The 25256-nt window shown below is 37.0% G+C and overlaps 1 protein-coding gene across 7 annotated transcripts in view; it reads left to right on the top strand.

Moving 5' to 3' along the window:
• Positions 1–25256, top strand: part of TBC1D23 (TBC1 domain family member 23) — a 65621-nt gene that overhangs the window by 12802 nt on the left and 27563 nt on the right. For 3 of the 7 annotated variants that reach the window (XR_005226677.2, XM_037908298.2, XM_037908284.2), the window contains exons 2-11: positions 1607–1718; positions 1990–2095; positions 8037–8241; positions 11088–11211; positions 13676–13800; positions 13907–13953; positions 15090–15193; positions 15885–16007; positions 17100–17192; positions 24657–24827. Coding sequence is in view for 6 of the 7 variants with exons in the window: in XM_037908298.2 (XP_037764226.1) it covers positions 1607–1718; positions 1990–2095; positions 8037–8241; positions 11088–11211; positions 13676–13800; positions 13907–13953; positions 15090–15193; positions 15885–16007; positions 17100–17192; positions 24657–24827 (1210 nt within the window). In the remaining variant the exon portion in view is untranslated. Of the gene's footprint in view, positions 1–257; positions 317–537; positions 750–1606; positions 1719–1989; positions 2096–8036; positions 8242–11087; positions 11212–13675; positions 13801–13906; positions 13954–15089; positions 15194–15884; positions 16008–17099; positions 17193–24656; positions 24828–25256 lie in introns of those variants that run through there. The other 4 variants (XM_043538598.1, XM_043538599.1, XM_043538597.1 and 1 more) reach the window with 4 other exon arrangements.

Genomic DNA, 25256 nt, shown 5'->3' with positions numbered 1-25256 from the left:
ATTTTAAAGCACTTATGCTTATAAGCCTATTGGAAAAAGATACAAACAATTGTGCAGGTACTTAACTTTAACATCTAACATCCTGTGTAGTTTTGAAATATGTAGATTAATCTTTAGAAAATCAGATTTTTGTGTGTCTTTTAAGAGACTAGAGTTGATATGTCTTGATCAAGGAACTCCATTGGGAGTGGGTAGTTAAACATTAAAATTAACATACTAAAATCAGCATCTGACTTGCTGTATCCATTTACAGGAATATGAACTGTAGCTACCGAAGACCATGGGCAAATACGTACCATAAGAAAAGTGCCTAAATGTGAGGAATTTTATTGGGTCTGCTATAGAATGTTAGAATTTAGTATCAGCCAGTACCACAATTCTTCCTTATGAAACATACCTTTTTAAAGGACAATGAAGTTCACTAAGTAGATTGTGATGTGGCAACACTAGTTACTAACAGAGCGCTTGAACTGATAAGCCTTTAGTACCCACATGTGCAAGTATATACATCTCTGTATTTTGGAGTAGAATCATTCTGTACTTAATATATGTCAAGTGTGTCACGCTCTTCTCACTCTGTAGACAAACTGTTTTAACTGTCTTTTCTGCTACCCCATTGTACCTGCCATTTTGCCATAATTGTAACTTCACATGAAATTGTAAGAGGTAGCTGAACAGGTGCATTCAGTCTGCAAGTGTGTGAAATGTTCAACTGCAGCCAGCAAGAAGATATTATCTGTTAAAAATATGTACGTAGTTTTCACTTTCTGAATAATCACCTGTTTTGTCTACATTTAAACACTTTTGGTGAGACATTTAAAAAAAAATCTTACAACTAGAATATCTTGAGTATTCTGTTATATGCTAACTTGTTATATTGCAGTATTAGTGTTAAAAGCTTTTTGATATCTTTTAAATCCATTGATTTGTTGGGTTTTTTTGTTTTCTTTTATGTTTGCCGCACTAATTATGCCAGATAAAACTGAAGACTAGGTTAATTAATTGGCTAGCATCCCATGACATGAATGCATCTGAAAAAGGAAATATGGAGTTAAGAGTTAACTATTGATAAACCTCTGGAAAATATTTTTCCAGTATCTAGGTCATCTAATGATTTTATTTAATGAGACATCGCCACCTAATTTAGGTCCCGAATTTGCATTTGAGTGTGTCATGTGTGGGTGAAAAAATGCTTCCTTAGAATCTCTAACATATCAATGAAAATAGTGCAGCTCCTTAGGTTTAAACAATCTTCTGCAATGTTAGACCAATTTTGTAGCAATGTGCCACTTCATGAGAACCAGAAAATGAAATAATTCATTTTCATTATTTAAGCTGAGTAGAATTAGAAGTCAAGCAGACCACACACATTGTGAAAAATAAATTAGGTTTTACAGTATTTGGTTTCAATAATCGAAGTTTTTATAAATAACAGGTCAGGAAACGTATTTTTAAATATATATTTTTTTTAGGTTGATGGCATCCTCCAGCTTGGAGGGATCTTTAGCAGATACCACATGTGTATACATACAGGACGATACTGAATAATCAAAACATATTTTCCTGTTTAAAGTACTTTTAAATGTATTACAAAAATTTTCTGTAGGGAAAAAGACCTTGAAGAAGCTCTAGAAGAAGGAGGTTGTGACCTTGAAACAGTAAGAAACATAATTCAAGGGAGACCACTGCCTGCTGATTTGAGAGCCAAAGTCTGGAAGGTAACTATGACTTTAAATAAAGAGGATAATGCTTGCAGATATATTTTTATTTGAAGCTGATGGCTTCAGTATCATGAATAATTATAAAAGGATTACCCCCCACCCCCATTTGTGTGTGCATGTGTGCCATGCAGAATTCTGAAGTGTGTTTAATTCAGTTTTGAAATGTTTATTCTCCTTTGAGCTTAAATCTGTAGAGTTCATTGAGTGCAGTAACTAGATCGCTGCATAGGTACAGCCAGTAATGCTTTGAAGAACTGTTTGTTTTCAGATTGCACTGAATGTTGTAAGAAAAGGGGACAGTCTGGCATCCTGGGATGGTTGTTTAGATCTACCGGAACAGAGCATAATTCACAAGGATTGCCAAGAGCTAATTGGTAAGTTTGATGATTACATTTTTGTAATGCCTGCTCTCTTAGAGTCATGTTGTTTAACATAATTATCTTCGCTAATATTTAAACTGTGAAGGGGATTTTGGGTGGGGAAGGTAAAACCTTAGCACAGAAGAATAATTGAATATCTTCGATGTGCAAGCAGAACTTTATCTTTGAATGGAAGACATGCAGGAAGTGCAAAGTATTATCTGTTATGTGGGAAACTGCATAATCCAAACACAATCCAATGGAAAAAGGGCTGTGATTGAGACTGTTGAAAAATGTAAATTACCATTTTCAAAAAAGTTGGTCTGTTGCATTTGATGTGTTTTATATAGTGCCCTTCAGGTTTTGAACTTTGGGATGAGTTGTCATCTTATGCCAAAGAGCAACACAGTGCCTCCTAACACCATAATAAAACATTGATTCAGTGCTGACTCTCAGGTTCACTTAATCACCAATACCACTTCCTACAGCTTTTGAGGGAGGAACAGTCTCCCATCGGTTTAACTCATTCTGTCCCCATTGGATATTAAGATGGGGGTACCAGCTACAGCAGTGTGTAATACTTCTGTAACACAGTTGCACATATTTTTAGCTATATTTTTAAATGCAATCTAAAACAAGGAACTCATTTTTTTTTTTAAATTAGAGCCGGGTTACTTCCAGTGACTTCATATAGGAGAGAGAAATAAACTTAAATGGACATTGTCAATTTAAATTACTCTTTTTGTCTAGAACTTTTTGTCAGCTGTAGTTAGAAGGGACCCCTAAGTTCACTAGAACTGAAAGATGAGAGAGGGAATTCCTTTCCTTTTTCAGTCCCCCACTCCCTTTGTGCCAGTCAGTTTCCCCTTTTTGTTTAGGTATTTCACAGAGCAACACAAGAAGAAGTGATAAATAACATAGGAAAATGCCATTTTAAAACTACAATATTTGTCAGGAAGATTAAGTGGCAAGTGTTTTATCTGAAAATACACCTAACTCATTTTTATGCAAAAGTGACTGACTTTTAAGTTGATGACATCCCTTTAGTAACTTAGGCAATCCCTACCCTTGCATTTGAATTCTTCCAGTTCCTGTTTTTGTTTTACTTTGTTTACTTTCAAGCTAGGCTGCAAAGCCAGTCTTCAGCTCTCTAAGGGGTTAGATCTGAGTGGATTAGATGAAGGAAATGTCAGAGTATTGTGTGGTTTGGGGGTGATCCATAGTTTTTGATGCTGGTTCAGTTATATGACTTAGGGTTTTATGTATGCAAGCAGAGCTATGGATGAGCAGGTTTCTTTATAAAATATATATATCCTAAACTTCAGCCAGTGACTAGTTATCATTACATGTCCCCATGTGTATTTGCTACTAGATATGTCGTAGCCAGGAGCTCTACATTTCTTTGCAGAATTTAGAATTGGATGCAGAACTGCTTTGGAAACTGGTGGCCATTATTTCATTGTTTCTCTTCCTCTCGTTTCACTTTTCTCCCTATCCACCATTACAGAACCTTAAAAAAACTAAACAAACTGCTGCAAATGCACTTGCCCTAGTTCTAGAAATTGTCATTGAAGGGCTTCCAGAAGTCCTTAGCATAATGTACCAATAATCCAATAATAATTTTTAAACTGTTTTTGCATTTGTATAGTAGCTATTGAGAAGAAAAAGCTATTCCCTATGTGAATTCCTCTTCCCTGTTTCACTTCTGAAAAAAATCACTTAAGTAAATAGAAAAAAAAAAATCTAAAACGCCACTATTAATGTTATTAAGTTACTTAGCTTTTTCAGGAGTACAGCAAAATGGCACAATCAATTTTAATGTTGTATGGAACTATGGCACAATAAATCTGTAAAGTCACTGTTCCTTGTGGGTTTTTTTTCCCTGTTTTTCTCGTCAGGCCAAAAGAAAACTTTCATATAACTAGTTTTGTGACCATACCAAAGTAATTAATCTAATCAATATAACATGGTGTTAAGGTTATATCTAAGACTTGCATTTAAAACAGGATTAAAATCCTCTATTTCACATTTTAGTGAGGGTATTGAGTCTGCAAATTTATAACTCTTCAGATGACACTTGCATTTTCTTTTATATATCATAAAAAAATATGTACCAACTTTTGTGAAGGAAACCTTTTTAAATGCGTCCTTTGTAGATAATTTTTACCATCAGTTATGGGTTGTGGGGTCCCTGTAGCAAAATAACTAGTCACCACAAACTTCATGTGGACACACTTATTATTATAACATGTTAAATTAAAAGCAGCCTATACTTAATTAAACACAGACAGTCATTCCCCTTTTTTTTGTCGTTACCCAATTCAGCTGCATAAAGAGAGATGACCGAACGGGGGAGGGAGGAGAGGAAGGGTATGTGTGAAAAATCTTTTTAAAGTAAAAATCCGATTTTTATTTAAATTGGATTTTTATTCACATTTTTTCTTTTATAAAATAAGCCTGTTCAAAATTAAACTTTTATTTGTGACAACCTATGTTAAGATCTAAACTTACTATAATCAAGTAAAATAAAATGAAAAATATACTGAATCAATGAGCTCTCCTTATAAATTGTAAATGTTGAGTTAAAGGCTGCTTTTTTACACAGAGAGAATAAATGTAAAAACATTTAATTTAGAGGTCAAGCTTTGTAAATAGGTCGTGATGTCAAGTTCTTCATTAAGTATCATTTTCAGTCTTCACAGTGGAGTGAATGCTGGTATTTTTTCCAAATGTCAATACTTTCAGTCTCTGCAGGACAGCTTTGCATCTCTTTGTTATGTATGCAACGCACTTCTGGTAATGTTCAATAAAAATTATTTTAAAAATGCTAGTTTTTCACATTTTTAATTGAATTTGAATTTCCATTCAAATGCAGCTTGACACAAAGCGTGAATAAAAAGTTAATTACCTTGTAAATAAGAAATATACTTTCTAACAATGAAAACATAGAAATCTGAATAAATATGCTAAGCTACATATTTGCTGAAATAAATGGGTATAGTTATATACCCCCTGGTTAGTAAAAATTACCACATCTAGTTGAAAAGCTTTATTTAGTTGTAAATAATCAAATCAACATGTTTTAATGGTTATACCAACTAGCAAGAATGAACCTCTCTTTAGGAAAATACCTACAAAGTATAATTGGAAAACATTATTAAAATTGATGATTTAAATCAGTAAGTGAAAATCAAGGATTTTGAGTCGTGATTAAAAGTAATATTTTTAAATTAATCCACCCTGGATAGAACAGTCAGTCTGCCAGTTACATCCCTTTTCCAGGGCTGCCAGCTTGCCTACCTGATTTAACAGCTGTGCTTTTTGTGTACACCACCATCACCTCGGACTTTGGGAAGGTAGTAACACAGGCGAGTCAAATGGCTTCCAGCCTGTATGCTTTCTTGTTCCTCAACCATGGTCTGTATCCATCCCAAGCTCTGCTACCTAACCTGGCATTTGCATTTGCGGGCTGGCTATTCTGAATGCAAACTGGTTAAACAGACAGCTAGCTCACTCATTAACCTATGTTCTTTATCCCACTCCAGTTATTCCCCCCCCCCCCCCCTTCCATACTGCTTGTGACCAGTAAGGTTTGTCAGTGAGTCCTGCCCTGACTAACCTCCTAAGGATTGTCAGAGTGGGTCTCCTCTTGTAGTTCACCAGGCAGACTTTTCAAGTACAGAATGTGCTGCAGTGTGGAGATGCAAACTGTGCTTGTCAGCCTGATCAGTCTGCAAGTCTTTTCCCTCTGTCTGCCACCTCCCCTCATTTCCCAATCCCTGGTAGCCAGAGGGGGCATGGTGGAGAAAGGTAGGAGGGGAGACTTGCAACTTTATTGGGCTAACAAGCACAGCCTGCATCTCTACAACAGAGGAGATATGTAGTTTGAGTATGACAGCTCTCTGATTTTGCCATCAGAAGATCTGCTCTGATATTTTAATCTGTCTGAGATCAGAATTCAAGTTTTGTATGTAAGTGGGTTTTTGAGGAATTGGAGATATGCATTATTGATTAGTCTGAATTAAAAGTCCCTTTTGACTTGTGGAGCTGGAGAGACTGTTATGTGCTGAGTGCTCCAAATTGGAATAAAAGAGGGGCATTTAGCACATTTTAAATCTACCTCTTTGTTTCATGTAGGCTAGAAAATACAGTCTCATCTGTTCCCACTTCATTGTGACATCCCCGCTTGCTTTGAAAATTTAGGCCAATGCCTTTTTCTTAAAACTAGGGCTGTCGATTAATCACAGTTAACTCATGCGATTAACTCAAAAAAATTAATCGCACTGTTAAACAATAGAATACCAATGGAAATTTACTAAATATTTTGGATGTTTTCTACATTTTCAAATATCTATTTCAGTTACAACACAGAATTCAAAGTGTACAGTGCTCACTTTATATTCCTTTTTGTTACAAATATTTGCACTGTAAAAATGATAAACAAAAGAAATAGTGTTTTTTCAATACAGTTCACTTCATACAAGTACTGAAGTGCAATCTCTTTATCAAGAAAGTGCAACTTACACATGTAGGTTTTTTGTTACATTGTTTCATTTTTAGTGCAATTATGTAAAACTTTAGTGCCTACAAGTTCACTCAGTCCTACTCCTTGTTCAGCCAATCATTAAAGAAATAAGTTTGTTTACATTTATGGGAGATAATGCTGCCCACTTCTTAATTACAATGTCACCTGAAAGTGAGAACAGGCATTTGCATGGCACTGTTGTAATTGGCGTCACAAGATATTTATGTGCCAGATGTGCTAAAGATTCGTATGCTTCTTCATGCTTTGCCCATCATTCCAGAGGACATGCTTCCATGCTTATGGTGCTTGTTAAAAAAAATAATGCGTTAATTACATTTGTGACTGAACTCCTTGGAGGAGAATTGTATGTCTCCTGCTCTGTTTTACCTGCATTCTGCCATATATTTCATGTTATAGCAGTCTCAGACAATGACCCAGCACATGTTCGTTTTAAGAACACTTTCACTTCAAACTTGACAAAATGCAAAGATACCAATGTTAAATTTCTAAAGATAGCTACAGCACTCGAACCAAGATTTAAGGATCTGAAGTGCCTTCCAAAATCTGTGAGGGACAAGGTGTAAAGCATGATTTCAGAAGTATTACAAGAGCAACACTCACCAAAAAAGAAAATCAACCTTCTGCTGGTGGCATCTGACGACTCATGATGATGAAAATGAACATGCATCGGTCTACACTGCTTTGGATGGTTATCAAGCAGAATCCATCATCAGCATGGATGCATGTCCTCATGAAGGGACATATGAATCTTTAGTGCATCTGGCATGTAAATATCTTGCCACACTAGCTACAACAGTGTCATGCAAACGCCTGTTTTCACTTTCAGGTGACATTGTAAACAAGAAGCAGGCAGCATTATCTTCTGCAAATGTAAACAAACTTTTTTTGTCTGAGCAATTGGGTGAACAAGAAATAGGACTGAGTGGATTTGTAGGCTCTAAAGTTTTACATTGTTTTTTATTTTTGAATGCAGTTATTTTTGTACATAATTCTACATTTTGTAAGTTCAACTTTCATGATAAAGAAATTGCACTACAGTACTTGTGTTAGGTGAATTGAAAAATACTATTTCTTTTTTTACAGTGCAAATATATGTAATCAAAAATAAAGTGAGCACTGTACACTTTGTATTCTGTGTTGTAATTGAAATCAATATATTTGAAAATGTAGAAAATGTCCAAAAATATTTAAATAAATAGCATTCTATTATTGTTTAACAGCACAATTAATTGTGATTAATTTTTTAATCGCTTGACAGCCCTACTTAAAACCTGTTTTCACACCATCACTTAAAAATGTGATTCAAGCTACTCTATCTGCAGTCAGTTACAGTTCTGTATGTGAGTGTAACTGCCATATGAAACTATTCTGTAACTGTCTCAAGTATTTGTTATACTTTTCTATTTCCAGATCAGCTGACAGTGCCAGAAGAAGAGAAGTCAGTATTACTTTTGGATATTGAATCTGTTACTACCTTTTATTGTAAATCACGTAATGTTAAATACAGTTCCTGCCTCGGTTGGATACATCTACTGAAGCCCCTGGTGCATCTTCGAATTCCACGCAATGATTTATACAATTGCTTTTATGCTATCATGAACAAGTACATTCCTAGGTAAAGTAAGTGTGTGTGTGTGTGTGTGTGTGTGTGAGAGAGAGAGAGAGAGAGAGAGAGAGAACACACTACTGTTGCTGGCATCGAATATGTAAATTTTTCAGAACTAGTTTCTCTCAAAAGATAGATTATGGTGGATTTTGCAAATGGTATAGAGATTTCTGCAGTAATAAAGGAGTAGCATTGTTTGTAGCAAAACTGCCACATTCCCTCAGTTTATTGTAAAATTGGAGGCGTACATGAAAATGTAACTAATCTAAATGCTACAGACATGTTAGATATGATTCCAGAAAAGACTACCAAAGTTTTCATGATCGAACTAATTCACATGTAACTGGCACACATTCCCTAGACCTTTTAAAAAGTACATTATCACCTCATGCAATATGGGAAGTACTTCTTTAGAAACTGTTCTGCCTATATGTTCTGTAAGATGAACTTTCTCTTCCCTTATTAGCATTTTGCTTGTCTATAATGCCTGCCTTCCAGTGACTTCAAAGCACTTCACAAAGACTAAGTTTCTCAACATCCTCATAAAAGAGGTAGAGACTATTTTCCTCATGTTAATGGGTAGGTAAACTGAGGCACATAAAGGTCTGATTTCCAAGCTACACAGTAGATAATCAATTTGGAAATAAAACTAAATTTGGAAATAAAACTCAGGAATCCTGAAGCACCCCCTGCTGTTCTAACCACTACATTTACTCCCTCATATTAAAATTAATATTACTTGTGCTACAGTAGTGCCTGGAGACTCCAAATGTGCAAAGTGCTGTACATAGACATACTAATGGACAGTCTCTGCTCAAAGATCTTAGTCTAGATGAGACAAAGGGTGTGAGAGGAAGTATTATCCCCATTTTACAAATGAGAAATGAAGAGATTTAAATAATTTGGCCAACATTTCACAGACAGTCTGTCACAGAGTTGGGAATGGAACCCAGATCTTTTGTGTCCAAGTCCAGTGTCTTAACCATAGGACTATCCTTATACTTTCCACACGCAAAAAAAAGGCAACTTAATGAAAACAGGATTTCTTGTTAATAATTTTACCTGTTGCTGATACTTACCTGAAATCCTAATTGTAGGCAGGTTGTTGTAGAAATTGTTTTAACAGAATGTTGACATCAGGTAGGGATATGTGCAGAAAGAGCAGATGAACTGTTAAACCGTAGCTGGTTTCTCTTGAAAACAGCTTATTTAACAAAGCAAGGGAAGGAAGACACAATGTAGAAAATTAATATAATTCTTAAAGAGAGAGTGATTTTCAAACCTTTCCTACATGTGATACCTGTTCTCAAAAGTTTGTTTGTTTATTTATTGTAATAATAAGGAAGTTCTCTTCTCCCTGCATCTAGCTGTATTTCCCTCCTTATCATGTAGAATAATAATGATTCTTATTAGCTGGACAGAGTAAATTAACTGCTTACATGAAAATGTCAAGCCATTAATGTTGACACATCTGTTTTTATTAAAGGGCTATTTCTTTACCCCTCAGCAGGAGAAAATGAAAACAGATGAGCACACATTTATCACATCGTGCAAAGATACGAATTAGCACAACATGTGTTTTTAGTATATGATCTGAAATAGTGATAAACAACCTAGAATGTTGATGATAGAGTCTACAGTGTTTCCTATCCTCATTTGATAATGCTGGCAGGTGTTAGGTTGAGAATTCTATTTTCTCATGGCAATATTCCCTCTAGTGAGGGGTGGAAAATAGATTCCTCTTAAGGTGGTCAGTTCTGTTCTTTCTTTGGCTAGAAAGCGATTCTTAAATCAGCATCTTGAGCACTTTTTTTTTTTTTTTTCTTTGTGTCATTCTGCCTTTTCACCCCTCCAGTGATTGAGGAGGTAGGTATTTGAACTCACTGCTCTTGAGAGGCAGTGAGTTGCATTTAGACATCTGGACAGGCCACTAGAGGGTTGATTGAGCTGGTAAGTAGTAGGGAGCAATTTATTCAGCAGAGCAATTTGAGAAAAATCCTGCTACATCTGAAATGGAGATTTTATTACAATCGTAAGCTGAAACTCAGAGAAACTAATTCTCTAAATTCTGAAAGTTTTTTTGAGTCCATTTTGAATATTGGTAGCTAATAAAGTGTGAGTGACTTGAACTCTTCTATTAACCATTCAGATTGAAATTAATTTTTGAGCCTAAATTGTTATGCTAAAAATAAGACAATGGAATGTCTGTCTTCAGTTTGTTACCATTACACTGTTAACTGAATGGGAAACAGAAGTTTTTTAATAATTAAAATAACGCATTAAATTGGTGGAATGTTTCGCTTCAAACTTCAACATAATAGAATTGCCCACATACCTACATTGAACTACATTGATTGGGAGAGCTGTGTATTGAGTGAACTTAACTTACAAGAAAGATTTGTCTTTACTGTCTTCCAAATTTATTTTGCCCTACTCCATACCATGATTGCCTCTCTTCCCTCCCCACTAGTTGCTTAATGTGAAATTTTTATTCAGGTGTATATGGAGATCTTTTAAAATCACTTTGGTCAGTTCTATTAGAATAGTTAACAATATTCTCTGTTTAGATTGAGGCACACTCCTGCCCAAAGTGACTTTCACAAACGAATGTTTAAACTTCATTTTGATATTTAAATGTAGTGACTTTAATTGTTTAAAATGTTAAAGTATTTGTTAATTCTCCGCACCATCTGATCAGCTTTGATGTGGCCATTTGTATGAGTGAAGGGATTACATGTTTCCTCTTAATACACATAAAGTTATGTTTTCTTCTTAGCTAAGAATTGCCAGTATAAGCCTAATGACTGGAGTATTATGGTGTTTTCATAAACATTGTCTTGCTACTTGCTTTTTAGGGATTGTTTCCAGAAGGGGAGACCATTTCATCTATTTAGGCTTCTCCTCCAGTATCATGAGCCTGAACTGTGCTCCTTTCTTGACACTAAGAAGATGACACCGGACTCGTATGCACTCAACTGGGTAATAAAGTGAAAGTAGGGAAACATAATAAAATAAATTTCTGTAGAAACTTTTAAGTACAAACTGCTGAGCTGTGGAATAGTGATGCAAAAGGAATTTGGAGGTTTTATTTTTTTTAATCACTTCCAAAGTGTTCTGAAATAGAAGAAGAACACAAAGGTATATGGTTTTTTAGTATGTCACTTTTATAGTCTCTAGTCATTCCATTCCAAATAGAAGGTGAGATCTTGTGAACATTAGATCCTTACTGTAGAAATAAAACCTAAGCTATTGATACTAGGGATTGGAAGTGCTTCGTATTAAGTATGAGTGGCTGCGTCTGAATTGACTGCCACTTCCAAGAGGTGGTTAAATAGTACTGCATACCACTTCTCCATATATTCAGTTGTTTTGCGTATGGACGTCAGTTCAGAGATTATGGATTAGAATAGGGCTAATTCATTTTATAAATTCAAGTTACTGTTGTCTGTTTTTTTTAAATTCCTCCCTCACGTAACTAAAATATTTGAGTTGACAGAACTAATACTAAAATAATTCTTTTCAGGATTGCAGCCCAAGGCTGTGTGTCACTGTCTCTTAAAGAATTGGCTTTTTCCCCCAACCTTTAATTTGCTAATTAATATGACCTGGCACTTGTTTTGTAGTCATACATCATATTGAAGTCAGTGTGAATGTGCATCAAAAAACTGCAAGATCAAACTCGATAGTAGTGTAGGAAATCCAAAACTTTGTTTGAGACAGTTTTCTTAAATTATATTTTGCAAGTAAAGTCTGTAGTAAAGACACTGATGGTAAGCTGTGAAACATAGATCCTAGCAGTCAGGGTGTATTTTTGCATCCTTGGGCTCTCCCAAGTTTTTCAAAGGTTCTTCACTTCAAGCTAGAGGAATAAAAAGCCATAAAACTGTGTATAAAATAGCACCTCTTTTAATTAGAGCTTTCTGTGCTGCTACCAACTTAATACTAAACTGCAGCAGGTAAAATCTAATATTAATATACACACACAAATAAATAAAATCTAGCTTTGGCCAGTCATCATCTAAAGCAGCAGTCAGATTTGACTGTAGTCTGTCTAGTATATCTGTATATTACTCCCTAGTGAAAGTATGTTTCAATAACTATTATATAAAAAGAAAAGGAGTACCTGTGGCACCTTAGAGACTAACAAATTTATCTGAGCATAATCTGTAGCCCACGAAAGCTTATGCTCAAATAAATTTGTTAGTCTCTAAGGTGCCACAAGTACTCCTTTTCTTTTTTGCGAATACAGACTAACACGGCTGTTACTCTGAAACTTCTCTTTCTAAGATCACTATATTTTGAGGGATTGGGAGTGGGAATTCAAACACACAAAAGTTTGTAAGAAACACCATTTATATCTGTCAGTGCACCATTGTCTTTCAAAGAAAGACCTTATTCAACAGAGCTTGACTCAAAATTGTTCAAACCTTCTGACCCTTATTACAATAGCAAATTGGGAGGTGTTAAATGCTCTCAAGATAGGTTTTAAAAGTAGGTGAAGTGCTATTGAAAGCCATGACAATAGCGATCCCATCTGGAGCACAACAGTAGGCTCAGCAAGCACCTAAATCAGCCAAGTATTATGCCTTTCAGTTAAGTATCATTACAAATGTTGTCCAGCAGGGAAGGAAATTCACAGCTTGTTTTCTTTCATCCACTTTGCACTTTCTGTGTAGTGGAAAGGATGCATTTTTTTAAAAGTGTATGCGCCCAAAGATTAATTTTTTTATAATGGTAATAAAACACTCCATTCCTGGCAGATAATTAGTAACTCATCTGTCAGCCTAATGCTTTAAAACTTAGATGGTGTGTCTCACTGCCAAACTAATGTGTGATCCTCTTTAACTTAGTCTGGTTCAACTGTGAAAAGTGGCCATGTAAAAATGGCTCCACCTTAATAGGTATTCACTGTTTCACAGTGTGTATTCAAAGTCATGTCTGCTTGCTTTACTGATTAGAATAAGTTCTGTCACCACTATTTGTTAAGATTAGCCCTGCACAGCCAACAAAACAGTAGGGAATGAATTCCGTTATGGCTTACGCCTCATCAAAATTAACAACTAAGTTAAATTTCAAAACCTCTATTGCTGAAGACATATGAGCCAGAATTAAGCACAGCTTAACTTTCAGATCCCAAGTTGAGCTTGTAGGGCTGGCAGTAAAAAACAAAAAAAACCTTCAGCTGTGAAGTGAGCATATGTAAAAATAGAGAAACCATCTGGATCCCCACTATGCAACTTTTTAAAAAGTAATTTTTAAGGGTAGAATTACCCTTCAATGCACAGTGCAGATGTACAGTTTCAAAAAAAGAAAAGGAGTACTAGTGGCACCTTGTCCTCAATGTTTTTCTTGTAGCTAGCTTGTCTATCTGTTAGCAGTATTGTAGTCCTGCTAAAGTTGTTCCTGACTCTGCTTTGTTTCACGCTGTTCCCCAACTTTTCAGCTTGGAAGCCTCTTTTCATATTACTGCTCAGCTGAAGTCACTCAGGCAATATGGGATGGATACCTACAACAAGCAGATCCATTTTTTATTTATTTCTTAATGTTAATCATCCTTGTCAATGCAAAGTGAGTACATAGTTAATAATATGAATTCGTTGGTCTCACAGTTTTGTCCGTATTTGGTGTTTGTTTTTACTGACTTAATCCATACTTGTGTTTCTATTATTTTCAGAGATGTTATTTTAGCACAAGAATCAGACAGCAGAGAAGAAATGATAAGTACGTACTGCTCTTGTAATGCTGCTTCTAAAATAATCTTCCCCATTTGCCAGTCTGATTCCATCACTCCCTCAGCAAATCCCCTCACTCGCTGTTTCTTTTCATAATGTTCATGATTGTCACCTTCAAATCACTGCATTGCAACACTTTCTGCCTGTATTCTGCTTTCATTTCTTCCTTCATTCCCCTGTCACTTTTTGCATCCTACCCATGCTTTTCTTGCATTTCCCTTTCCTTCTCTCACACTTGGCAGCATGCCTTTCTTCATGTGCTTGAAACAACCTCTCTATTCATGCTCCAGTCCTCTCACTAGCTCTTTCTCTTAGACGCTCTATGCACCCATTTTTTGTGTGTTCTTTCCACCATGTCTTCATTTATACGAATTAGACTGTAGGCTCCTTGGGTAGGGATCTCATCTATTATATTTCTAATGTTGTGTTCACATCAATGAAAATGCAGGTCTATGAACTATTAAACCTAAAAAAAATAAAATAAAATAAAAGTATTTACTTTTTTTTATAAATCCAGTAATACACAATAAAGTTTTTTGGTTTTTTTGCCATATTGGCATACACTGGTGAGTTGCACCCTTTCATCATAATGGACAGATAAGTGTCAAATAGTCACTAAGAGTTTTTGGTGCTTTCCCTGGATCTTCCTGAGCTCTCTCTTTACTAGGTGAAGTATTGATTTAGGATTAAACTATAAATTTTAGATACAAATGCTCTAAACATGAGTAATTCTGAGTTGAAGCTCAAACACCTAGCAAATAACATGCATGTGCGTGGTGTTTCTGAGGTTCAGAAACCTTTAAGGGGACAACAGATATTTTCTGGCTCCAGCAGTCTGTAACTAATGAGATTTGACTAGCAGTCCCATCCCATCACTCAACAATACAGGCAGCTTAAGAAGCCACTGCTATATTCACAAGTGTACTGGTAAATGGTACATATTTTGAATATGTAACTTCCAAAACAATTATGTTCCTGAATGAGAGGATAAATTAACCTGCAGGTTAGTCAAAAAAATTGTGTTGTGCTTTATTAAAGAAAGTATATTTTATTGTTTGAAAAGGCCACATGCAATGTTTTGTTTAAATGTTTTATGTATTAATTTCCATATGTTGCATGTTACAGGATTCCTAGAAACTTCCCCAGCCAGTTTGGATATAGAAGATATAGAAGACCTTTTCTCTTTGGCACAGTATTATTATAGTAAAACTCCAACTTCTTTCAGAAAGGTAATAGCCAAGCAGTTGAGGAAATTACTTTATAACTTGGTGATTTTTATGAACACTGAGCAATTCAGACAGGCCAAACTGATACAGTAGTTCTCTGGCAGGGATCGGATAGCAATCTTGGATGTAATTTTGAGAAAGTGAGCAGAAAAAGCTATTAAGATGAAGGATAAATAGGGCTCTTTGTATACGGGAAAGTCCTGCACTTCCTACTGTCATAAGTAGTCCCACTGACATCAGTGCAACTAATAACTTGTAGCTGGTACTCATTACTTTTGGCTTGCTTGTTGTGCTTTCTTCTGAGCATGGTGTACACATGTTTTGTAGTAGACCAGTAATGGGGATTACCAAAGGGGCAGGATTTCCTTAACACCAGCTTCTGTTTGCTGAGATGAAAAAATGTTTTTTTTTTAACCATGTTGACACAACTGTAGTGATATAGGGCTGTCAAACTATTATTTGACAAACTTGAATGTAAGGGAAGTCTGGCTGTTTTAATGGTTTTCAGAAATTCTCTGATGGAAAAACTCATGTGACCAAGATATGGCTGACTCTTATTTTTAACTTGTCTATAAAGTCCAACATACACCTGTAACATTGTAGAAGTAACAATCTTAGATTGGAGTCTGATTTTTTTTTTAAATTATAATAATTGCAATTAACGTAAAAGGTATTTTGTGTCTTACCATAATAGAACAACAACAGTCTCTTTGGCAGCAGCTTATTGGGACTCAAGGATGATGACACAGACTTGAGCCAAGCTCTCTGTCTAGCGATTTCAGTATCTGAGATTCTTCAAGCAAATCAGCAACAAGGGGTCAGTAACTAGACATACTACATTGCTGTTTTCCAAAAGGAGAGGAGAAATCTTTCATTTTCCCATCTAGCTGAAATATTTTCTAGGAACTCAAAATACAAGTTACTGTTTGCTGATTTAGAAATAATTTCGTGCCTTGAGATTCTAGCTCCCTTGTAAAGGATTTCCTGGCCACAGCACAGCCTTGCTATGATGGGCAATGATACCACCCCACCCTACCCGCGACCCCCGCCAAATAAAAAAAAAATAGTAGGCCTTTCATGGGTGGTGAGGAGCCTAGTGTGACATTCCCTTAATTTGTTTTCCTGAAATAGGGATCCAGACTTAAAAACAAATAAAAACAAAACACACACTTGTGCGTGCACACAATATTCCAGTGAAAGATCAACTCTTTACCTGTGACTAAAATACTGCTACAAGAGAATCCTGCCTTTGGGTTGTGAAATGTGAATTTGAGCTAAGGATCTAAGTAGTTGTGTAATAGTTTGTAAGACAAATATACTAGCATGCAGAGACTTTACTCTCAATATTAGTATAATACATGAATAATGTTGTAGTTTGATGTAAGCCCATAAGAGAGTAAGACAGTGTTTTGTCTTTAAAAAGGTACCTGCCTTTTTAATAACAGCTTTCTGGCCTCAATTCAGTAAAGCATTGAACATATGCTTACATCTGCCCCTTTTGAGCTAAGCACTTAATCACATGCTTAGCTTTAATTTTATGTTGGTTCTCACTGTGTATTGTTTTGTGCTATTAAGTAGGGGCTGCATTTCTTCCCAATGATGGTTAAAATGATTTCATTGTGTATATAGCACTTGGAGTCTATTGGAAATGAAAACTGCTATGTTAATGTAAGATCACTGTTGGGGCATTATTGGTGTTATTGCTATACTGCTCTAGCTGGGCACTCCCACACTAAACATAGTTTTTTGATAACTAGTAAGTCACATCAGGAGACCCATCCCTATAGCATAGGAGTTCTTACTAAAAAGTGACTTGCATAACAAATACATTTGAATGATGTGACTTTCCCATTAATTATTTTAAACTTCAAATTAGTAAATTGCAACAGGTAAAATGTTTTTCTTTCAGGAAGGAGTAAGGTTCTTTGTAGTGGATTGTCGTCCTGCGGAACAATACAATGCTGGGCATTTATCAACAGCATTTCACCTAGACTCAGACTTGGTTAGTATGCTTTCTGTTTTGGACAAGAGCTGTTCTTTAACTTCCTTAGTTAAAACAAAACTGAGAGAGAGATGTCTAGTTCCACAAACCACTGGTTCTCAAATTCTAGCCAATGGAGCACTTGGTGGTGGTCTTCAGTTTATACTTCCATGTTTCAGAAGTGAGCTTTTTCTAAAAGTCCTAGGTTTTTGTTTTGTTTTTTTAAAGTCTCTACCCATTTTGCCTCAGATATTTTTCCCCCTGAAATGTTATATTGGCAAATAGTAGTCCTTAAAACTTAGTGTATATTTTATCTAAAACTAAACGTGTATTTACTTTGTTGAGTGTACTGCTGGTAGCAGCCATCTTGCTGACAAATTTAATCTTTTATGACATCAGTAGAAAGCCAACATAAGCGAAATCCTGGTGTGTCAAAATCTCATCGTGCTTGGATGAGAACTCCAAATAATTTAGTAGGTGGCACTCTTCTTTGTCAGTACTAAAGCAAGACTACAGTGTGACTTTACGGGGCACTGTGCTGCTGGGAGATACTGCTGAGTTTGTCCCTTAGTCATTAAAGCTCTCATTGCACTATGAGGGAAGGTATGTTAGTCTTGGGGCTGAAATGTAAAACTAAGATCCTGTTAACTTCATTGCAGATCCCACTGGAATTTCTGTACAAGTGTGGGTGTGAACTCTTATTACACATTTTTGCCTTCTTGAAATTGTTTCTGCCATTTCAGTTGGGTGCCATAACATTAGTCGCTTATTGTCCTAAACTGTCTTGTAGTGCAGTTGTTTCACCTCAGAGGTCGCTGTTTTTTGTTGCTCAGTGAAGTGAAAACCATATCTGTAGCTCATAAAGTGCTTGTTGATCATTGATCATTCTGATCACAGAAATGGGTGACTGGGCAACAAAAAGATGAAATATAATGTTGCTACGTGAAAAGTAATGTACATTGGCAAACAGTCCCAATGATACATACAAAAGGATGCGATCTAAATTAGCTGTTACCACTCAAGAAAGAGATCTTGGAATGATCATGCATAGTTCTTTGAAAACATCTGCTCAGTGTGCAGCAAGAATCCAAAAAGCTAACAATGTTAGGAACCATTAGGAAAAGGATAGATAATGAAACAGAAAATATCATAATGCCACTATAGAAATCCATGATATGCCCACCCCTTGAATGCTGCGTGCAGTTCTGGTCACCCCATCTCAAAAAAGGTATGTTAGAATTGGAAAAAGTACAGAGAAGAGAAACAAAAATGATTAGGGGTATGGAACAGCTTCCATACAAGGAGAGATTAAAAAGACTGGCACTGCTTAGCTTAGAAAAGAGATGACTATGTGGGGATATGATAGTGGCCTCCAAAATCATGAAGGCTGTGGAGAAAGTGAATAGGGAAGTGTTTACCACTTCGCATAGCACACGAATCAGGGGTCACCCAATTATATTTATAGCAGCAGGTTTAAAACAAACATAAGGAAATACTACTTCACTCAATGCACGGTCGACCTGTGGAACTTTCGGGTTGTTGTGAAGGCCAAAATTATAACTGGGTTCAAAAAAGAATTAGATAAATTAATGGAAGATAGGTCCATCAGTGGCTATTAGCCAAGAGGGTCAGGAACGCAACCCCATACTCTGGGTGTCCCTAAACCTCTGACTGCCAGAAGCTGGGACTAGGATGACAGAAGATGGATCATTCAATAATTGCCATGTTCTGATCATTCCCTAAAGCATCTGGCACTGGCCACTGTAGGAAGACAGGATACTAGATGGCCCATTGGTCTGAGCCCCATATGGCCATTCTTATGTTATGAATGAAAGTTTTTATGTCCTTGATTTATATCACTAGTTTTCATGTTTCTGTAGTATTGTTTTAATCATCAGAAGGCAGTTAATACTGAATATGTAAATACAGTTATTGTCTGTACAGGTAAGTTCTTTTTGCAGGTGAACCAATATTTATGTAGGAAAGAAACTTACATATTTTCCTATTGGTGCATGTGGATAATAACTCGCATTAGCCTTAATGAAATATTTGTGTTCATTGAGGTAGAAATAGGCCCCTTTAACTGTTACATGTTATAGAATAATATGTTTTATTAATCAAAATTAGGTCCTTCAAACTGCTGTCCTCCCTTTTCAATATACTGGACATATTAAAATAGTCAGGCATTTAAACGAGAGAGAAACTGGGATTAATTGCTGTAATTTTACAGTTGACTGGCTATAATTGCCCTTACTTGAATAAATAAAACAAGCTGTCATATCACTGATGAAAACACATTCAATTAATAAAAATAACCTGTTGCAGTTTTATTTGTGTGTATGCTGGGTACATTGTGGAGGATTTAATGTAAGAAGCAGTATGTCCAAACAATTGCTGATTGAGAATAAAAGCTATTCAGGTAACTTTAATGCATTTTATTCACATGTACCAAGTGAAATACTTTCACAGGGGGAGTAAACATTTGACTCCATGTAATTTGTATATGGCTTTAATGGCAGGAAGTAGTGGGGTTTAACCAGTAATTAAAAATTACAGCATTTGGCTGTAAGAGGACCCTGGTTCTAATTTGGGTTGAACTACTGACTTGCTGTGTCACCTTGGGCAAGTTGTTAGATCTGTGTGCCTCATTATGAAGTCCAACTAGAAAACTAGATTAAAAAAAATTTTTTTTCTCTTAACCTGTTGTGTGAGCTGAATTTTTCTGATAGACTTAATTAAGTCTCCTTTCTTAAGCCCCTGCCCCTTGGGGGTGGCGGGAGTCACTGGATTTGGGAAGTCCACTTTTCTTCCCCTTTTTGACAGGCTGCGCATGTTGTTGTTTGTGTGATAAATCTGACCTGTAGTGTATTCTGTTCTGTAGTCTAGAAGCTAACACAGTTCTAGTTTTCGAAGTGTACTAAGAATCCTTTCATCCATCTGGCTATCTTAAACCTGTCTGTTTCAGGAGCTCAGACAGTTATAAGTTGTTACACAACTAACCCTTCCCTACATCTCTCATCTCCCTGTGGGCAGGTGACGTATGTGTGCATTCGGTGCAAAGAGCTCCTGGCCCTCAGAGACCGTGTACGGGCTTTGGAGACCAGAGTAGCTGAACTGGAGGAGCTGAGGGAGACAGAGAGGTACACAGATGAGACTTTCTGGGACAAAGTAGAATGGTCCCATCCCTGGTCTGACAGCCTCTATGCTGTTGAGGAGGATGAAAGTCGCAGGGAAGGAGAGTATCTAACTGGAGCAGAGGGAATCAATCCCATAGTTGGGACCCTCCTTGCAGATGATGATGTGGTATCCTTTCACACTGAGGATACCTCTCCGGGGGAGGGAACTCCAGCTATTCAAAAGAGACAGGTATTAGTAATGGGCGATTCAATCGTTAGAAACAGAGATAGCTGGGTTTGCGATGACTGGGAGAACCACATGGTGACTTGCCTGCCTGGTTCAATGGTTGCGGATCTCTCGAGACATCTATATAGGCTTATGTGTACTGCTGGGAAGGAACCGGTGGTCATGGTGTATGTAGGTATCCGTGACATAGGGAAGGATAGGAGAGAGGTCCAGGAGGCCAAATTTAGACTGCTAGGTAAAAGATTGAAGTCCAGGACCTCCATGGTAGTATTCTCTGAGATGCTCCCATTTCTACGTGCAAAGCCAGTTAGACAGGCAGAACTGCAGAGTCTCAATGCGTGGATGAGACGATGGTGTAGGGAGGTGGGGTTTAGATTTATTAGGAACTGGGGAAACTTTTGGGAAAGGGGGAACCTATACAGGAAGGATGGGCTGCACCTAAACCAAAATGGAACCAGATTGCTGGCACTTAACATTAAAAAGGTCGTAGAGCAGTTTTAAAACTAAGGGCTGGGGGAAAGCCGACAGGTGCGGAGGAGCACATAGTTCGGACATCCCTTAGGGGGTATCTATTAATAGAGAATCTCTATGTCCTAGTGAGGATGAGAGGATGGAAAATGATAAAATACAGGCACGGTCTGATCAGAAACAGTCAAATAATTCCCATTCAACTACATCGTGTAATGGCAGACACATTTTTAAAGTGATTATATACCAGTGCTAGAAGTCTAAATAATAAAATGGGTGAACTAGAGTGCCTGGTTTACATGAGGATATTGATATAATAGGCATCACAGAAACTTGGTAGAATGAGGATAATCAATGGGATACAGTAATACCACGTTACAAAATATATCAGAAGGACAGAACAGGTCGTGCTGGTGCGGGAGTGGCATTATATGTGAAAGAAAACGTAGAATCAAATGAAGTAAAAATCGTAAATGAATCAAACTGTACCATAGAATCTCTATGGATAGAAATTCCATGCTCTAATAGTAAGAATATAGTGGTAGGGATATATTACCGACCACCTGACCAGGATGGTGATAGTGACTGTGAAATGCTCAGGGAGATTAGAGAGGCTATTAAAATAAAAAACTCATAATAATAATAATAATTAATAATGGGGGATTTCAGTTATCCCCATATTGACTGGGTACATGTCACCTCAGAACGGGATGCAGAGATAGTTTCTTGACACCTTAAATGACTGCTTCTTGGAGCAGCTGGTCCTGGAACCCATCAGAGGAGAGGCAATTCTTGATTTAGTCCTAAGTGGAGCACAGGATCTGGTCCAAGAGGTGAATATAGCTGGACCACTTGGTAATAGTGACCATAATATAATTAAATTTTAATATCCCTGTGTCAGGAAAAACACCACAGCAGCCCAACACTGTAGCATTTAATTTCAGAAAGGAGAACTACACAAAAATGAGGAGGTTAGTTAAACAGAAATTAAAGGGTACGGTGCCAACAGTGAAAGCTCTGCAAGCTGTGTGGAAACTGTTTAAAGACAGCATAATAGAGGATCAACTTAAATATATACCCCAAATTAAAAAACATAGTAAGAGAACCAAAAAAGAGCCACCATGGCTAAACAACAAAGTAAAAGAAGTAGTGAGAGGCAAAAAGGCATCCTTTAAAAAGTGGAAGTTAAATGCTAGTGAGGAAAATAGAAAGAAGCATAAACATTGGCAAATGAAGTGTAAAAATACAATTAGGAAGGCCAAAAAAGAATTTGAGGAACAGTTAGCGAAAGACTCAAAAAGTAATAGCATATTTTTTTTTTAAGTACATCAGAAGCAGGAAGCCTGCTAAACTGGACAATCACGGTGCTAAATGAGCACTCAAGGACGATAAGGCCATTGCAGAGAAACTAAATGAATTCTTTGTATTGGTCTTCATGGCTGAGGATGTGATGGAGATTCCCAAACCTGAGCCATTCTTTTTAGATGACAGATCTGAGGAATTGTCCCAGATTTGATGTATCATTAGAGGAGGTTTTGGAACAAATTGATAAATTAAACAGAAATAAGTCACCAGAACCAGATGGTATTCACCCAAGAGTACTGAAGGAACTCAAATGTGAAATTGCAGAACTACTAACTGTAGTCTGTAACCTATCATTTAAATCAGCTTCTATATCAGATGACTGGAGGATAGCTAATGTGATGCCAGTTTTTAAAAAGGGCTCCAGAGATGATCCCGGCAATTACAGGCCTGTAAGCCTGACTTCAGTACCGGGCAAACTGGTTGAAAATATAATAAACAACAGTATTGTCAGACATATAGGTGAACATAATTTGTTGAGGAAGAGTCAACATGGTTTTAGTATAGGGAAATCATGCCTCACCAGTCTACTAGAATTCTTTGAGGAGGTCAACAAGCATATGGACCAAGGGGATCCAGTGAATATAGTATACTTAGATTTTCAGAAAGCCTTTGACAAGGTCCCTCACCAAAGGCTCTTATGCAAAGTAAGCTGCCATGGGATAAGAGGGAAGATGCTCTCATGGACTGGTAATTGGTTAAAAGATAGGAAACAAAGGGTAGGAATAATGGTCAGTTTTCAGAATGGAGAGAGTTAAATAGTGGTGTCCCCCAGGGATCTGTTCTGGGACCAGTCCTATTCAACATATTCATAAATGATCTGGAAAAAGGGTTAAACAGTGAGGTGGCAAAATTTGCAGATGGTACAAAATTACTAAAGATAGTTAAAACCCAGGCAGACTGCGAAGAGCTACAAAGAAATCTCTCAGAACTGGGTGACTGGGCAACAAAATGGCAGATGAAATTTAATGTTGATACATGCAAAGTAATGCACATTGGAAAGCATAACCCCAACTGTACATATAAAATGATGGGGTCTAAATTAGCTGTTACCACTCAAGAAAGAGATCTTGGAGTCATTGTGGATAGTTCTCTGAAAACATCCACTCAATGTGCAGTGGCAGTCAAAAAAGCAAACAGAATGCTGGGAATAATTAAGAAAGGGATAGCTAATAGGACAGAAAATATCATGTTGCCTCTGTATAAATCCATGGTACGCCTACATCTTGAATACTGTGTGCAGATGTGGTCGCCCCATCTCAAAAAAGATATGTTGGAATTGGAAAAGGTTCAGAAAAGAGCATCAAAAATGATTAGGGGTATGGAACAGCTTCTGTATGAGGAGAGATTACTAAAACTAGGACTTTTCAGCTTGGAAAAGAGACGGCTAAGGGGAGATATGACTGAGGTCTATTAAAATCAAGACTGGTGTAGAGAAAGTAGATAAGGAAGTGTTTACTACTTCTCCTAACACAAGAACAAGGGGGTCACCAAATGAAATTAGTAGGCAGCAGGTTTAAAACAAATAAAAGGAAGTATTTCGTCACACAACGCACAGTCAACCTGTGAAACTCCTTGCCAGAGGATGTTGTGAAGGCCAAGATCATAATAGGGTTCTAAAAAGAACTAGATAAATTCATGGAGGATAGGTCCATCAATGGCTATTAGCCAAGATAGGCAGGAATGGTGTCCCTAGCTTTTGTTTGCCAGAAGCTGGGAATGAGCAACAGGGGATGGATCACTTGATGGATCTTTGGTCTGACCCCGTAGGGCCATTCTTATGTTCCTCTTGTCACATCTCCCTCACCCCTCTCTGCTCTTCCCAGCAGCCCTCAGGTACCAATGTAAAAGCAACTCAGAAATGCCTAAAATAGAGGTCAGCCTCTGTGTCCCATTTGTGTCCTTCTCAAACTCTTATTTTGTGTGTCTTTTTGTATGTCATCCCACAGGTATGGAAAATCCTCCTGATTCCAGTTTGCTACCTAACTGTCTTCTCATTCAAGTCCTCCTTTAAAAAAGAAGACTAATTTTTTTCTACTGTCAATAAGAATTGAGTTAATAAAAATAGAGTATTCCCTTCTGAGGATTTTACAGAAAGTCTTCTGTGTGTGTGTGTTAGATAATATGACCTGTGGGACACAGACTGTCTTTAATTTGTGCCTTGTAGAGTGCTGGGCACACGCTGCTTAGTGAATAACAGACAAATGAGAGCCCTGATGCCTTTTTTTGTGTGTGCGCTGACAAGTTGTATGCTAAGAAAATAGTTAACATTCTGTTTATTTTATTCTGTAGATGCTCCAGAACCCATCAGAGTTTGCACAGTCTGTAAAATCCTTGTTAGAAGCACAGAAACAATCCATACAGTCTGGCTCCATAGCTAGTGGGGAGCACCTCTGTTTCATGGGAAGTGGCAGGGAAGAGGAAGACATGTATATGAACATGGTGTTGGCACATTTTTTACAGGTACAACTAGGATATTGGAATTATTGTTTGAACAACTAAAGAATTACGTTCTTTCACACATCAATAAAAAGTGACAAAATAGACTTTCTTTACACATTAACTGTTCTTATAACTACACATGGTTTTGAGCAGTCATTTAATGACCACCAAAATTAGTTGTTCACTTCAAGCCAGAGCTTGCCTTCCTTAAACAAACCCACAATAGAGGATCTTGGCATCAGAAAAATTCTGCAAGGGTGCACTGGCACAGTTCTCTCCATATTATTCTATGGGGAGGTAAGATTCATTCTAGCCCTTCTCTCGTGCTCTCTCTCTTCCTTCTCCTCCCCTGGGAAGATGCAGGGATCAGTCCTCCAGATATCTGGGATCCATCAGAGAGCTAGGGACTATGGGCTTGTCTACATTACTCGCTGGATTGACGGGCAGCGA

The sequence above is a fragment of the Chelonia mydas genome, chromosome 1 (genome assembly GCF_015237465.2).
Source record: "Chelonia mydas isolate rCheMyd1 chromosome 1, rCheMyd1.pri.v2, whole genome shotgun sequence".
Lineage (NCBI taxonomy): Eukaryota > Metazoa > Chordata > Testudines > Cheloniidae > Chelonia > Chelonia mydas.
Note: the sequence above shows the minus strand (reverse complement) of the source record. Positions and strands in the feature narration are given on the sequence as shown.